The following is a 15,907-nucleotide window of genomic DNA, read 5'->3' on the forward strand; positions in this document are numbered from 1 at the left end:
CCTGGATCTGTGGCTGTGTAACTGGGGTTCCTGCACCTGTTGCTAAGCAACAGGGACGCTTGGTCTGTGGCCGGAGTTCCTGCACATGTTGCTAAGCAACAGGGAAGCCTGGATTTGTTGCTGTGTACGGAGCTCTCGTACCTTTTAACTGTACCTCTCTGTAATCCAGACTTTTTGATAAACCGGCACCACGCTGGTCCCATCGGTGCCGGATAAAAAAGAGTTTCCTGTAAAAGCAAAATACTGAAAGACACACATGATATTTGGTAAATATCCCCATGTTATTGTAAATTATGTAAAGTTGTGACGTTTTCACCTCATTTTGAGCATTGAAAATGTCAGTTGTTGAGAAAAAGACAAGTTTGATATTTTTTCCCCCAAAGATGTGATTTGGTTTATCATCTTTTTTGGTAGTTCGCCTGACTGGCAATTCAGGATTGGCGGTTTTCATTAATCCTTAGTAGTATCTCTTGGCAGTATTCTGGCTGCTTTCCTTGCTTTGGATTTACTTCTTCAGTTCTAATTGCCGCTGCTCTATTTTGAGCTAATCGACAAAGTGTGACAGGAAGTAAGTGACACGGAGATCGAGCTATGTGCAAGACCTAATAAATGGATGGAATGTGCATGAAGGTCTGTGCTGATTGAATTTTCAAAGTTTGTTACAATCATAATGCAATGTAACCATACACACATTTGCTTTAAAATAATTGTTGTTTTGAATACCTCTTCAAGTTTGAATGGTGTTTAACAATGGAACATTACACCAATGCACTAAATGATCTTTGCCACCAGAAGGTTTGAGTACTGGCACAGTATTGGGTAAAAATCCATAATCTCTTTCATCCTACCAAAAACTGCCACTTTATCATGGTGTCTAAACTACATTTGTTATGGTTTATTTTCACTTATAGATGAAGGAGGATAGACAAAATGGGGGCATTTCAAAAAGGAGAGAAGGGGAATACAAGCTTTTTAAAATTAAAAAAATTGTACCAACTGATGGTGCCCCATTATTTTTAACAGGAACAAATATATGAAATCCTTGATGCAATGTTCGAGAGGAAAGTTCAGCCTTCAGAGCACGTCATTGACCAAAATGATGATGGAGACAATTTCTATGTAATTGAACGGTAAGGAATTTAACCCCTGTAATGGTGCTGAGTTTCTCTTTTATACTTACTATTTTATAGTATCCTTGTGTAAATGAAGAAACCCCTTTGATGTTGGATGGATTTCACCAGAATGTTATAACTGAAGACTAATGTACATATAAAACAATGAGATCCTTGTTAATACATTGTTTAAAAAATGATTGCTTTCCAGGTTAGTAAAATTTAGTTAATGGTTAACTTTGAAGTCTAACTACTGACCTTTCACTTTTAACCAGTTAACATTACAGCTTGTATTTTTGAGAAGGAAAAATGGCCTTTATTGACGTGGGCGTTTTTTTAACCTCATTGTCTTTAGTCCTGAAGATTAAGTATTGTATCTGTCCTTGAGCACTCTGAATGCTTGCTTCAGCACTGCACTAAGTTTAACGTTATTCTACAAAATCGCAGTAACATGACTGGATGTTTATTTTAAAAAAAACCACAAGTGTCTTAATAAAAAAGGATCACTTGCGTGTTGCTGCCTTTGATTGGTATGTTGCCTGTGTCGAGGAAAACTGGATATAAGGCAGCTGTGAACTCCTGGAGCCATTTACACTGTATACCGGCAAATGTAACTATGCTGCATTATAGGCAACGAGCCGCATTTCTCCTAGTTTGTTCAGTGGTTGCATTTAAGTAGGAGTGTTGGTCATGGCATCTGGGAGCGAGCAAGTCGAAACACATTATCCCTTTAAGAATTTTGCCCCATGCACATCCATCTCAATTAGGTCCTCTCCTTCCATTCTGTTGTCTGAGACCTTGTTATGGACTCTACTGTAGTGTTTCTGCTGTTGATATTTGCAACTGACTAGCTTTATTGCTGTAATAGTAGAGTTAGTTTCAGATTCATATTTCAGTGTCTCATTACTTGTGCTCAAAACTCTTTAAGAGCTACCTGGTCCAAGGAACTAGGAGCACCTCTTTCTCAGGCTTAAAATATAATATAAATCTATCCATTATATATTTGATTTGGTAGATGGGGCACCATATTGCATTGCAAAACTTGTTAGACCTGTAGGTCAAGCTGCGAGTTTAAGCTGTGTGACAGTCGAGCAGCTGTGAGGTGGTGTAACAAGAGAGCCTAACGCTTGTAGATGGAGCTGTGAGCTAACATTACGTGACAGCCTGACTCCTTATCGTTGCTTGTATAGAAATTAAGAAATCTATCTCTGTAGTTCACAACTAATCATAGCCTGCATAGAAAGGGCAAATTCAGGGCTTCCTGAAAATCCATAAAATTGCACTTCCTTTAAAGCAATTAAAAACTGGGCCATTTCATAATTAGCTCCTTAATAAACTTCCAGAAACTTGGGGCTAGTGTGACCTGCCTCCAGCTGAATTATTTTTGTTGTCCCACCATTGATGGTGTTTCTCGATTTCTTCCCCCGAGGCACAATGTGCAATCCCTTCCCCAACACTGATTCCACCCCCTCTTGTACTGCTTCCAGCACGCCCCTTCTCCACTCTTTTCTCCCCCCCCGCCCCCCCCAAGCTGATTTGGTTTTCTTGCTTTCCTCTTCTTCCTCCCTAGTTGAAGTAGTTTTAATGCTGCTCCTCCCTCCCGAGGAGTTTGTTTTCCCACTCTCTCTTTACTCCCTACAGTGTGTTTATTCCCCCCCCCCCCCCCCCCCGGACCTGTGGAGGGAGCCCTCCTGAGGTACTTCCTGCTCTGAGATATTGTTTACATCCTGCTCCACTTATTCCCCACCCCAACCTTCTCACCCTGCCTGACCTGAAGATTGCATTTGGTTGTGACTCCCTGTTTGACAAGCCATGGGAGCCTGACTAGCAGTATATTTATTAAAAAAATGAGGAATACAGGAGACTTCGAGATATCCGGCACCCACGGGACCGAGTTGCTGCCGTTCTATCCAAACTTCCGGATAGACCAGCGTTTATGTTGTCAGATACGAAGGTTTTCATCTCCGTATCTGACAACAAACACTGTTGCTCAGCAACAGCTTGTAAACACTCGGCCGTGGTTTGGAAGCGTCTCTGAAGCTGTTGCTAAGCTACAGAGACGCTTTCCAGAGCCTGCCTGTGAAAAGAATGCTAGGAGAAGAAAAAAAACCTACCCAAAATGGCTGCTGATTCCTGCCGTTCGATCGAAGTTTCCGGACATACAACCTCCGGATAAACCAAAGTTTCCTGTAGCTTACAAAGCAACAAGGCATACTGCATTGAAGAGTCACAATAATGTTCTATACCAAGTGCTTGGTTTATGAATTTCCACTTAACACACAAGATGTAATCCTCTCTTGAAAAACAGTTGTACATTTTTGTTACTTATAATGCATATTGCATGAAGATGATTTACTGAGTAACATTGTAGGGTTGGAAGAAGATGCTTTGGTGGCAGAGAAGTTAAGAAAACTGTAAAGTTGTTCAGATCATCAGTTAGACCTACCACTATTTAAACACAGTTGAAAAGGAAATGCATATATATGTCTATATGTAATGACTCATTCAGAAGTGATATAAAGTTTTATTTCACAATTCAGCACCATAACATAAACTGCTGTGCATTTATTACATTTATTCAGCACTTTTTTTAATTTTTGTCTGTCACTTGCTGTTGCCTTACAATAAATTTGAATGCTCAGCCAACTTGAGGGAAATATTTTTCTGAGGTTAACACACATGATATGATAGCTAATTGTAAGATCTACGTAGTGCTGATTTAAATGTCTTTAATAACGGAACGGAATTTACGGTCAGCGTCGAAACAAAGACGCTTGCCGCTGGCCCCAAATAAAGCTACCCGCAGAGATCTTGCGATCTCTGGCGAGAAGTTTGCCTTTTCCGACACGTAAGTGACTTCAGTGCAGTATAGTGGGGATTTCCTAGCGTGAACTGCTGTGACATTAACAAGCTGTCTAAGCAGCCAATCACATTGCAGAATTCTAACAGACAGGGAAGCAGGAAATGAGAACCTGCTTTTATCCTGACTTTTAAATTTTTTTTTACAGAGAGCAAAATAAAGATTGGGGCTCTAACATGGGGATAAGGTAGAAGCTGAAATATCATGAACAAACATTTTAAAAAAAATTAAGTTTCTTAAAAATAATTTTTATCAGCATGAATAAATTTGACACTCCACAAAATTAAAATTAGTTTTTCAGGGCCATACCGTTTGTTTAGCAAGTCAATACGCTGTTAAAACCCCAGTTACACCTAATCCAACAAGGCCTAACTTTTAATGGGGTATTTAGCAGCGATATTATCGTGGAAAAGCCCAAGATTCTGTCAGTTTCCCTGATTACACTGATTGCCGGGGTGGGGGGGGGGTGCACTGCCAATGTTGGTGCATTGAATGACTGATCACAACTTCTAGATTTCCACGTTTAGATGCACATGCGCTACATCCTGATGTTCCAATGGGGGTAATAACGGTGAGCGCTATTGGTTCGCCGTTATTACCCACCGCAAATTCCAGCCCAACATTTCAACAGGCTACTTTTTTTCCCCGCTGGCTTTTGTGACTGAGGATAAAATTCTTGCATGCAGAACTGCACTAAACCAAATCAATCAGAAGTTACACACTTCACAAAAAGTGAGCGACAGTTATCTATTAAAAATCCCAACAGACAAGAAGCACTGACTTATAGAAAGAAGGAGTTACATTTTTATAGTGTCTTCTAGATCTCAAAAACTTCTCAAAGTACTTCACATACATTGGATTATTCTGAAGTGCAATAATTGTTTTTTGGTAAATGGTGCAGACATCTTGCAAACAGCGCAGAAATCGGATGAACGACCAGATTAGCTGGTTTCTTTTTGGTGATAATGTTGGATGGGCACCTGGAAAATGCTCTGTTTTTACAAATATTGCTATGGGTAAAAGCACAGGCAGATGGGATTTTAGTTTTACATGCAATCCAAAAAGATTGGCTGCTCCAACAATGCCGCACACCCTCCGCACTGTGCGAAGCGTCAGCTTGGGTTATTAGCTTATTTAATTCTTCTTTTATAGTAGAGAGCTGTTTCCAAAAACCGCTCTAAATTTTCAGGTTTGCCTTCCTGATGAAATTGTTCCGTCAAGACGCTTTTCCTAACGAGCAGAAACAATGATGGGCTATGTCAGTCTGGCCGCCTCCCGCATTCTTCTATTTCAACTGAAGTGCTTTTTCCCCCCCCCAGGTGGACACACTGGTTATTGGTGCTGTGGCTCATGCAACCCTCAATAAAATGGTTAAAGTGTAAATAGAAACTGAGGTTATAACTATTAGGGAAGACTGAACAGGTTGGGGCTCTTTTCTCTAGAAAAGAGATGGCTGAGGGGTGACCTGATAGAGGTCTTTAAAATTACAAAGGGGCTTGATAGGGTAGACGTAGAGAAGATGTTTCCACTTGTGGGGGAGACCAGAACAGGGGCCATAAATATAAAATAAAAACAGAAAATGCTGGAGAAACGCAGCAGGTCAGGCAGTATCTGTGAAGAGAGAAACAGAGTTAATGTTTCAGGTCGATGACCCTTCGTCAGAACTGGAAAAAAGCAGGAAATGGAACAGATTTTTAAGCAAGTGTAGGGGCTGGGAAAGGGGGGAGGGGATGAAAGAACAAAAGGGAAGGTCTGTGATAGGATAGAAAGCAGGAGAGATTAAGAGACATTAAAAGATATTCAAGGCAAAAGGAGATGGTAATGGGACAGGTTAAGAAACAAAGGATGGCTCTAGATAAAGTGTAAATTGCGCTGGCAGAATGAAAGACAGCTGCCCTGTGGGGGAGAAGAAAAAAAGACACGCACAAAAAGTGTGGATAAAAATATATATATATTTTTTTTATATATAACTCTATGTTGAGTCCGGAAGGCTGTAAAGTGCCTAATCGGAAGATGAGGTGCTGTTCCTCGAGCTTAAGCTGAGCTTCCGTGGAACAATGCAAGGGGCCGAGGACGGTGAGGTCTGAGTGGGAGTGGAGCAGTGAATTAAAATGACAGGTGACCAGAAGCTCGGGGTCCCCCTTACGGATTGAACGGAGGTGTTCCGCAAAGCGGTCACCCAATCTGCGTTTGGTCTCCCCAAAGTAGAGGAGACTGCATCGTGAGCAGCGAATACAGCATACTAAATTGCAAGAAGTACAAGTAAATCGCTGTTTCATCTGGAAGGGGTGTTTGGGGCCGTGGGAAGGGGGGAGGGATAAGGGCATGTGTTGCATCTCCTGCGCTTGCACGGGAAGGTACCGGGCGAAGGGGAAGGGGTGTTGGGGATGATGGCGGATTGGACTAGGGTGTCGCAGAGGGAGGTGGCGGAAATGGCGGAGGATGATACGTTGAATGTGGAGGCTGGTGGGGTGAAAGGTGAGGACAAGGGGAACTCTGTCGTGGTTCCGGAAGGAAGGGGCAGGGATGAGGGCAGAAGTGCGGGAGATGGAAGGGACACGGTCAAGGGCCGTGTCAACCACTGTAGAGGGGAATCCTCGGTTGAGGAAAAAGGAAGACATGTCAGAAGCACTGGTATGGAAGGTGGCATCGTCAGAGCAGATGTGGCGGAGACTGAGAAACTGGGAGAATGGAATAGAGTCCTTACAGGAGGCGGGGTTGGAGGAAGTGTCGTCCAGGTAGCTGTGGGAGTCAGTGGGCTTGTAGTGAATGTTTGTCAGTATCCTATCCCCAGAGATGGAGACGGAGAAGTCGAGCAAGGGAAGGGAAGATTCGGAGATGGACCATGTGAAGGTGAGGGAAGGGTGGAAATTGGAAGCAAAGTGAATGAAATTATCTAGTTCAAATCAAATCAAATCAAATCAACTTTTATTGTCATTGTTAGTGCACAAGTGCAGTACAACGAAATGTAGGCTTGCGGCGAGAGCAGGAAACGGCACCGATACAGTCATCAATGTACCGGAAAAAGAGGTGAGGGAGGGAACTTGAGTAGGACTGGAACAAAGAGTGTTCCACATATCCCACGAAAAGGCAGGCATAGCTAGGACCCATGCAGGTTCCCATAGCGACACCTTTGATTTGGAGGAAGTGAGTGGAGTCAAAGGAGAAGTTGTTCAGTATGAGAACAAGTTCAGCCTGGCGGAGGAGGGTGGTGGTGGATGGGGACTGGTTAGGCCTCTGTTCAAGGAAGAAGCGGCGCGCCCTCAGGCCATCCTGGTGGGGGATGGAGGTGTAGAGGGATTGTACGTCCATAGTGAAAAGGAGGCGATTGGGGCCTGGAAACTGTTAAAGTGGCGGAGGGCGTCGGAAGAGTTGCGGATGTAGGTGGGAAGAGACTGAACAAGCGTAGGAAAAATAGAGTCGAGATAGGAAGAGATAAGTTCCGTGGGGCATGAACAGGCTGAAACGATGGGTCTACCAAGGCAGTCCTGTTTGTGGATCTTGGGAAGGAGGTAGAAGTGGGCTGTGCGGGGTTGGGGAACTGAGGTTGGCAGCCGTGGGGGGGGGGGGGGGGAAGATCTCCAGAGATGAGGTCAGCGACAGTCTTGGAAACGGTGGCTTGATGTTCGGTGGTGGGGTCATGGTCCAGGTGGAGGTAGGAGGAGGTGTCGGAGAGTTGACGTTCAGCTTCCGCTAGGTAGAGGTCGGTTTGTCAAACAACAACAGCACCACCCTTGTCAGCGGGTTTAATGACAATGTCGGGGTTGGATCTGAGAGAATGGAGTGCTGCAAGTTCAGAGGGAGGTAGGTTGGAGTGAGTGAGGGGAGCAGAGAAATGGAGACGGCCGCCTGCCACCTTCCCTTTAATTAGTGCCACCCCGGCCGCAGGTAGGCCCCCCTGACCCCATCGAACATGGCGTCCGGCGGTAAGTCAGGGGGTGCTACCGAAGATCGCGGCTGGGGTTCTGCGCACGGTGATGATGTCATCGCCGGTGGCGTAGCGCTGCAGGGTGCTAACTGTTACCGCTGCCGCTAAATTTCGCGGGAGGTGCTGGCGGTGCCTCGCTCGGGCGCTAGTTGGTTTACGCCCCGTTAGCGCCCTCTTAAGGCGCTAACTGGAGGTGCAAAGCAACCGAATTTTTAGGCCAGTGTATCTAACCATCAACTACTATACATACAACATGCTGACACATTTGCAGTTTTAAAAAAAACTTATCAAAATATTTTTAAATAGGCTAGTTTTATACTATTTTATGCAAGACCCAGTAAGACCTTCAAAATTATTTATATTTCTGTATGGACAAGAAATTGCGGGGTGTTGAGGTGGGGGGGGGCGTGGGTGGTGGTTGCTTCAGGGCTAGTGGGCACATCATATTTTACTGGAAAAATGAACTGCTTCTACAGTGCAAGACTTCCAGCAATCCCTTTTCATCTAAAAAAATGTTACTAGCAGCAAATGGGAATCAAATCCTGTGTTGATTATACAATTGTTTTCGACTATATAATCAAAGAATCATACAGCACAGAAGGAGGCCATTCGGCCCATTGTGCCTGTGCCAGCTGTTTGGTAGATGTATCCGATTAGTCCCGCTCCCTCGCTCTTTCCCTGTAGCCCTGCCCTGCAGATTTTTTCCCTTCAAGTATTTATCCAATTCCCTTTTGAAAGTTACTGCTGAATCTGCTTGCACCAACCTTTCGGGCAGTGCATTCCCGATCACAACTTGGGTTTAATCACAGAAATCCCACAGTGCAGATAGAGGCCATTTCGGCCCATCGAGCCTGCACCGACACATATCCCACCCGATCCCCGTAACCCCTACACCAACACATATCCCACCCTATCCCCGTAACCCCACGAATTTAATCCCCCTAACACTAAGGGTCAATTTATCATAGCCAATCAACCTTAACCGCACATCTTTGGACTGTGGGAGGAAACCGGAGCACCCAGAGGAAACCCACGCAAACACGGGGAGAATGTGCAAACTCCACACAGACAGTCACCCGAGGCCGGATTCGAACCCGGGTCCCTGGCGCTGTGAGGCAACAGTGCTAACCACTATGCCACCGTGCTGTAAGGTGTTGGGCCTGTAGTCGTATTTCAAATGCAAATCTCTAAACAGGACGTAGCTGCATCTGTTTCACTGACAGTAAATTGGCTAGGAACATAAACTGTATCGCTGGTAATGTATTTTATGAATTGATTTTTAAAATCTCATTATATAATTTATTCATTCACGGGATGTGGCCGGCAAGACCAGCATTTATTGCCCATCCTTAATTGCCCTCGAGAAGGTGGTGGTGAGCCATCTTGTTGAATACAACTGAGTGGATTCAGAGGGCAGGTAAGAGTCAACCACATTGCTGTGGGTCTGGAGTCACATATCGGCCAGACCGGGTAAGGACGGCAGATTTCCTTCCCTGAAGGACATTCGTGAACCAGTTGGGTTTTTACGACAATCCGATAGTTTCATGGTCACCATTACTGATACTAGCTTTTTATTCCAGATTTATTTAATTAATTGAATTTAAATTCCCCAGCTGCCGTGGTGGGATTTGAACTCATGTCTCTGGATCATTAGTCCAGGCCTCTGGATTACTAGTCCAGTAACAGATGTTACCATACCTCAAAAAAAAACGCTCCTTGTGTTACTCCTTGGCTGAACAAGTGTCACGAGGAAAGGTTAACGCTGCTCGCCCAGTTTCCATTTGCAAAATATAAACAATGAGAATATTCCGAGCTGTAACATTTTGGAAATATGTGGCTGATGAGACACAGTACACTTTTTACATGGAGTTGAAAGTAGGCGTTCCTTCATCGTCGCTGGGTCAAAATCCTGGAACTCCCTCCTGAACAGCACTGTGGGAACACCTTCACCACACGGACTGCAGCGCTTCAAGAAGGTGGCTCTCCACCACCTTCTTGAGGGCAATTAGGGATGGGCAATAAATGCCGGCCTTGCCAGCGATGCCCACATCTCATAAATGAATTTTTTCAAAGTATGTATCTGGAAGCAGAGTCAACAATAACTTTCAAAAGGGAATTGGATAAAAACTTAAAGGGAAAAAATTTGTAGGGCTATGGGGAAAGGGCAGGGGAGCGGGACTAATTGGAGAGCTCTTTAAAGGAGCCGGCACAGGCATGATGGGCTGAACGGCCTCCTGTGATGGGCTGAACGGCCTCCTGTGCTGTATCATGATACTATTACAAGTTGAGAGCGAATCAATTTGAACCTAGTTGAGAAGAATTGTATCCCTATTCTTCAAGGGTGAAACCTCTCTATAATCACTAATCTATCGAGCTGTTTCACTTTTGCTAATAAGTTTCACCTTCAGTGCTGTCGAACTGATGCCGACTTGAAGTGGAGTGGGCGTAGGACAGATAATGTATTTTGCCTCTGTCGAAGTACATCGGGTCATGTGCAATTTGAAAATAGTGTGTCAGGTCTGATTTAATGAGGCTGGTGACAAGTACATGCTGAGCTATAAACATTTGCCAAGAGTGCGGGTGTTTTGAATTATGATTTTGAAACTTCAAGAGATCTTAAATTCATCAAAACTATAAGAATGCGTTGGACTAATGCCATAATCCATGCCCTCTTGAGTTTTATACTCTACAGTGTATTAGTATATCCAGCATTTAATACCGAACCTGGGAGTCTTTTACTTATCAACGTACATTGTTTATGTTCTTCCTCTGGAAGTGATTTCTCTAAAGGGGCTCAAATAACCAATGTTTCGCTGGGAAGTGCACTGTAAATTCTTAGAATTTTCTATTCTACGTTATTGATGGTTGAGTCATCTTGGATCGATCTTCACTTTTCCACGAAGGCATCAAGTTCTTCACAGCCACTCTTGTCAAGCGCCTACAGTATACCCTACATATTGCACCAGTAACATTTTTAAGAAAAATCCATTTGCTGTGGGCAGATACCTTTTTGAGAAGCAATTCAATTTTTAAAAAAAAAGCATTTCTTCAGTATTAGAAGTTCAGTTTCTTAACCATTCACAATAATTCAGAATTGCTTCAGACTTTTTTTCTTATCGAAGACACTCCTGGGAGGTTTGTTTTAAGCGTATTACGTTCCTACAATGTAAAACTGGTGAGCTGTTTAGTACAGTCTATGGAAGGAAGCTGGCGACAATTTTAAAATGGAGCTGTGCCCTTCTGGGAATATTATAAATGTATAGATATGTTGTAGAAATAGTCACCCCCCTTGCTTTATTTGGTTAAACCCTGATTCAAACTATTCAACCATTTTCTTGATTTCTGTCGTAGCGTTGAGATTTTTTCCTGTATGGAGCTGATACCGATTCAATGAGTTAATGGATATGGCCATTTCCCAGTAAATTGAAAACTCAGCCATCGTGTAGATGAGTGGTGTCAAGCAGCCATTTGTCTTGCACTGTCATTTTCATTGGGAGTGTTCCTTTTATGGTTAGACTAAGCAGCAATTCCTGGAAGAGTTTAGGCTACTGGAAGATACTGGCTGTGCTTGGAAGTACTGGCTGTGCTTGGAAGTACTGTCTGCCTGTCTGGATTTATGCTTTTAAGAATCTAAGAGTAATGGCCCGGAATTTGCAATGGGTGATATCAGTGAACCAACAGCGTTTGCTGTTATTACCCCTTTGAAACTGAAGTTGCGGTCAGTCATTCAGTGCTCTGACACTGGCTGCACTGTGGTTTCTCCCCACCCCCCAGTGCAACTGACACAAAGGTGGGCTTTTCTGTGGTAATATCTCATTAAAAGTTAGACCTTGTTGGATTAGGTGTAACTGGGATTTTAACGACGTATTGACTGCTAAATAAATGTTGTGGCCCTGAAAAACTAATTTTAATTTTGTGGAGTGTCACTTTATTAAAAAAAAATACAGGAAACTTTGTGCTATCCGGAGGTGAGCTATCCGGCAATCTGGAGCCACCGGCAAAAATCAGCAGCCGTTTTTTATTCTTTTTGTTTGTATTTTTTGCTTTTTTTGAACAGTCAAGCTGTGCAAGGTCTGTAGCTATAGCAACAGCTTCAGCTACAGAGCTTTAGGGCCACACCCGAGTGTTTAGAAGCTGTTGCTAAGCAACAGTGTTTGTTGTCAAATACGGAGATAAGAATCTCCGTACCTCTCAACATTAACTCTGGAGAGTACGGAAGTTTTGAGGCAATGGCAGCAGCTCGGTCCCGTGGGTGCCGGATAGCACAAGGTTTCCTGTATATATATTTTAAAGTTTGTTCATCTTTATTTTATGTTTACCTTTTCCCCATGTGAGAGCCGCAATCTTTTGAAATCGAGGCATGGCTTAACCGGGAGCCAGTGTAGGTCAGCGAACACTGGTGATGGATGAACGGGACTTGGTATGAGTTAGTAAAAGAGCAGCAGCGTTTTGGATGACCTCAAGTTTAGGGAGGGTAGAGCGTGGGACGTCGGCCAGGAGTGCGTTGGAATAGTCAAGTCTAGAGGTAACTAACACGTGGGTGAGGGTTTCAGCAGCATATGAGCTGGGGCAGGGGCGAAGTGGGGCGATGCCCCGGAGGTGGAAATAGGCGGTCTTGGTGATGGCACGGATCTGGGTAAAATATGACATCAAGATTGCGAACAGTGTGGTTCAGCCTCAGACAGTTGCAGTGAGAGGGATGGAGTCAGTGGCTTGGGAGCAGAGTTTGTGGTGGAAATTTCTGCTCATCCAGTACTGGCTATCGGGCAAGCACCAGAGAGGGTACAGAGGTGATTTACGAGGATGTTGCCAGGACTGGAGAATTTTAGCTATGAGAAAAGATTGGATAGGCTGGGGTTGTTTTCTTTGGAACAGAGGAGGCTGAGGGGAGATTTAATTGAGGTGTATAAAATTATGAGGGGCCTAGATAGAGTGGATAGGAAGGACCTATTTCCTTTAGCAGGGAGGTCAGGGGGCATAGATTTAAAGTAATTGGTAGAAGGATTAGATTGGAGTTGAGAGCATTTTTCACCCAGAGGGTGGTGGGGGTCTGGAACTCCTAGCCTGAAAGGGTGGTAGAGGCAGAAACCCTCATCGCATTTACTTGGATATGCAACTGAAGTGCCGTAACCCACAGGGCTATGGACCCAGAGCTGGAAAGTAGAATTAGGCTGGATACCAATGTTCCCTCTAATTTTGTTTGTACTGAGTGGAACACACACTCCTTTGAGCGTGACCTTTTCGTCCGTGAGCAAATTTTACAACCACTACTGTTACAACAACCACTTAAAAGCATATATGCAGTATTGCCACCTTACCATCTCAAAACATGAGACAAGGCTCTATACATAACTCCTCTGCTTCTGAAATGAACCCCATGTTTTATTTGCATTTTTATGGCTTTTTTAACTTGCGTTGCTACTTTCAATGATTTGTGAATCTATACCCCTCGATCCCTTTGCACCTCTACCCCATTTAGACTCTTACTTTCCAAGGATTAGGTAGCCTCCTTATTCCTCCTGCCAAAATGCATCACCTCACACTTATCTATATTGAAATTCATTTGTCATTTACACGCCCATTCTACAAGTTTGTTTATTGTAGAATTAATTAAAAGCTTTTAGTTCGTCATGTACAAACTCTATTTAGAAAAAAATACTTGGTCAGAAATGACTGGGATATAGAAGAACTGCATAATAATGCATTAACACTTCAGAAACGTCACTCAGTTACACAGTTATGTATCAACAAACAATCCAAAAGCCCAAGGTGAGCTGAAAGAGGCATATCTATTCGTGCAATTAGTATTAATTTTAAAGTTTTCAATGTATTAGCCCGTCCTTCCTGTCACTATAGCAATGGCTGCACAAGCAGCAGGAGCAGCGGCTTTCCTATGGCGCTGACATGCTGGACGTCCACATAAGTAATTAGAATATTAATCACAATGCAACCAGACAACCAACAACTATAAATGTAGTTCTTTAGTTCACAGTATTAAAAAGAATTGAACAAAAACAGGTATCCGTATTTCCAACTTCAATCACTTCCGTTAATAAACATTGTCTTCTTGAACCAGCACACGCCCCCCACGTAACACGTCAGAAATGCAGCACCTAGTCACAAGTGCAGAAAAATACACACACAATTTGCATCACCGAATTAAAAACAAAAAGCTCTCGCCCCCCCTCGCTCTCGCCTCGCTCTCGCCCCCCCTCGCTCTCGCCCCCCCCTCGCTCGCCCCCCCCTCGCTCTCGCCCCCCCCTCGCTCTCGCCCCCCCCTCGCTCTCGCCCCCCCCTCGCTCTCGCCCCCCCCTCGCTCTCGCCCCCCCCTCGCTCTCGCCCCCCCTCGCTCTCGCCCCCCCCTCGCTCTCGCCCCCCCCTCGCTCTCGCCCCCCCTCGCTCTCGCCCCCCCTCGCTCTCGCCCCCCCTCGCTCTCGCCCCCCCTCGCTCTCGCCCCCCCTCGCTCTCGCCCCCCCCTCGCTCTCGCCCCCCCCTCGCTCTCGCCCCCCCTCGCTCTCGCCCCCCCTCGCTCTCGCCCCCCCTCGCTCTCGCCCCCCCCTCGCTCTCGCCCCCCCCTCGCTCTCGCCCCCCCCTCGCTCTCGCCCCCCCCTCGCTCTCGCCCCCCCCTCGCTCTCGCCCCCCCCTCGCCGCCCCCCCCTCGCCCTCGTCCTCGCCCTCGCCCCCCCCTCGCCCTCGCCCCCCCCTCGCCCTCGCCTCGCTCTCGCCCCCCCTCGCTCTCGCCCCCCCCTACCACTTCCCCCCCCCAGCCTTTCTCTCTCTCTCTCTCTCTCTCTCTCTCTCTCTCTCTCTTTTCCCCCCCCCCCCTCCTTTCGACCCTCGCTCTTCAACCCTCCCCACCCCAACAGATTCAGTCATCTTGTTGCAAAGCGTGGCCTGTACTGTTGGCTGCGAAGGAGGGGTACTGAGCATCCGCGCCTTCGGCAAAACCGCACATGTTCAGAAGGTGATCGGGTGCGCTGCGTAGCTCCGTGATCATGTGCGGCTACGGCAAAACCACGCATGCGCAGAAGAGGATTGCGTACGCAGATGGACGCAAAGTCGTTGCTGCGGCAATTCATTTCAACTGCACGACAGCACGCCGATTAGTGCGTGGGCGCACAGCCGCGCACCTTCGAGGGATCGGTGCTGGATAGCTCTTTTTCGGCTGGCACAGGCACGATGGGCCGAATGACGGCCTTCTCCGCCAAAAATTTCTACGACTCTACAAGCAGTCTGACTATTTAGAGACGGTGGCAGGATGGAGAGGTGGTGGTGAGGTAGAGCTGGGTGTCGTCAGCGTACATGTAGAAGCTGATGATGTGTTTTTGGATGATGTCACTGAGGGGCAGCATGTAGATAAGAAATATCAATATACTTCATTTGTAGATTCCACACTCTAATAAAACCTTATTGATGCCAAAGATACGAAACTATAGCTTTGGTATCCAGAGTTATTTTTGTTGTCATTTAGGCAGATGAAGATAAAGTAAGGTTATGCATATTGGAATAGTACAAGTAAAATGTATTAACAATGATAGGACCTGTAAAACGATTTGGGTGAGATTATTAACCATCCATTGAAAGTGGCTGGTCGGTGTGAAGCTGTTGTCCATAATGCACCAGGATACACCTTTAGGGCATTTGACTGTAAATAGAAACAAATAATTCAGACGTTAGATCAGTGGTGAGTTTTGGGTATCCTATCCTCAAAAGGACATTGCTTTATTGAAGAAAATTCACCATCCTGACTTGGAAATCTATCGCCGTTCCTTCATCGTCACTGGATGTAAATCCTGGAACTCCCTCCCTAACAGCACTGTGGGAGCAGCTTCACCACACGGACTGCAGTGGTTCAAGAAGGCAGTTCACCACCACCTTCTCGAAGGCGATTAGGAATGGGCAATAAATGCTGGCCTTGCCAGCGACACCCACATCCCAGGAATGAATTTTTTTAAATGATTCTGTGATTTGGGGCTTTAAATGGTGAAGATCTGAGCTTGCTTTCCG

The 15,907-nt window shown here is 45.3% G+C and overlaps 2 protein-coding genes across 6 annotated transcripts in view; one reads left to right on the top strand and one right to left on the bottom strand.

The window, feature by feature from the left end:
• Positions 1-15,907, top strand: part of prkar2aa (protein kinase, cAMP-dependent, regulatory, type II, alpha A) — a 286,292-nt gene that overhangs the window by 212,340 nt on the left and 58,045 nt on the right. For both annotated transcript variants that reach the window (XM_086002060.1, XM_086002062.1), the window contains exon 5: positions 1,024-1,130. In XM_086002060.1, the coding sequence (XP_085858186.1) occupies positions 1,024-1,130 (107 nt within the window). The remainder of the gene's footprint in view (positions 1-1,023; positions 1,131-15,907) is intronic.
• LOC147111297 (uncharacterized) overlaps positions 1-15,907 on the bottom strand; it is a 182,119-nt gene that overhangs the window by 6,625 nt on the left and 159,587 nt on the right. The gene's annotated exons all lie outside the window — the stretch shown is intronic.

Source organism: Somniosus microcephalus, chromosome 11, assembly GCF_052327205.1.
Source record: "Somniosus microcephalus isolate GS21.2 chromosome 11, FLI_Smic_1.0, whole genome shotgun sequence".
Taxonomy (NCBI): Eukaryota; Metazoa; Chordata; class Chondrichthyes; order Squaliformes; family Somniosidae; genus Somniosus; species Somniosus microcephalus.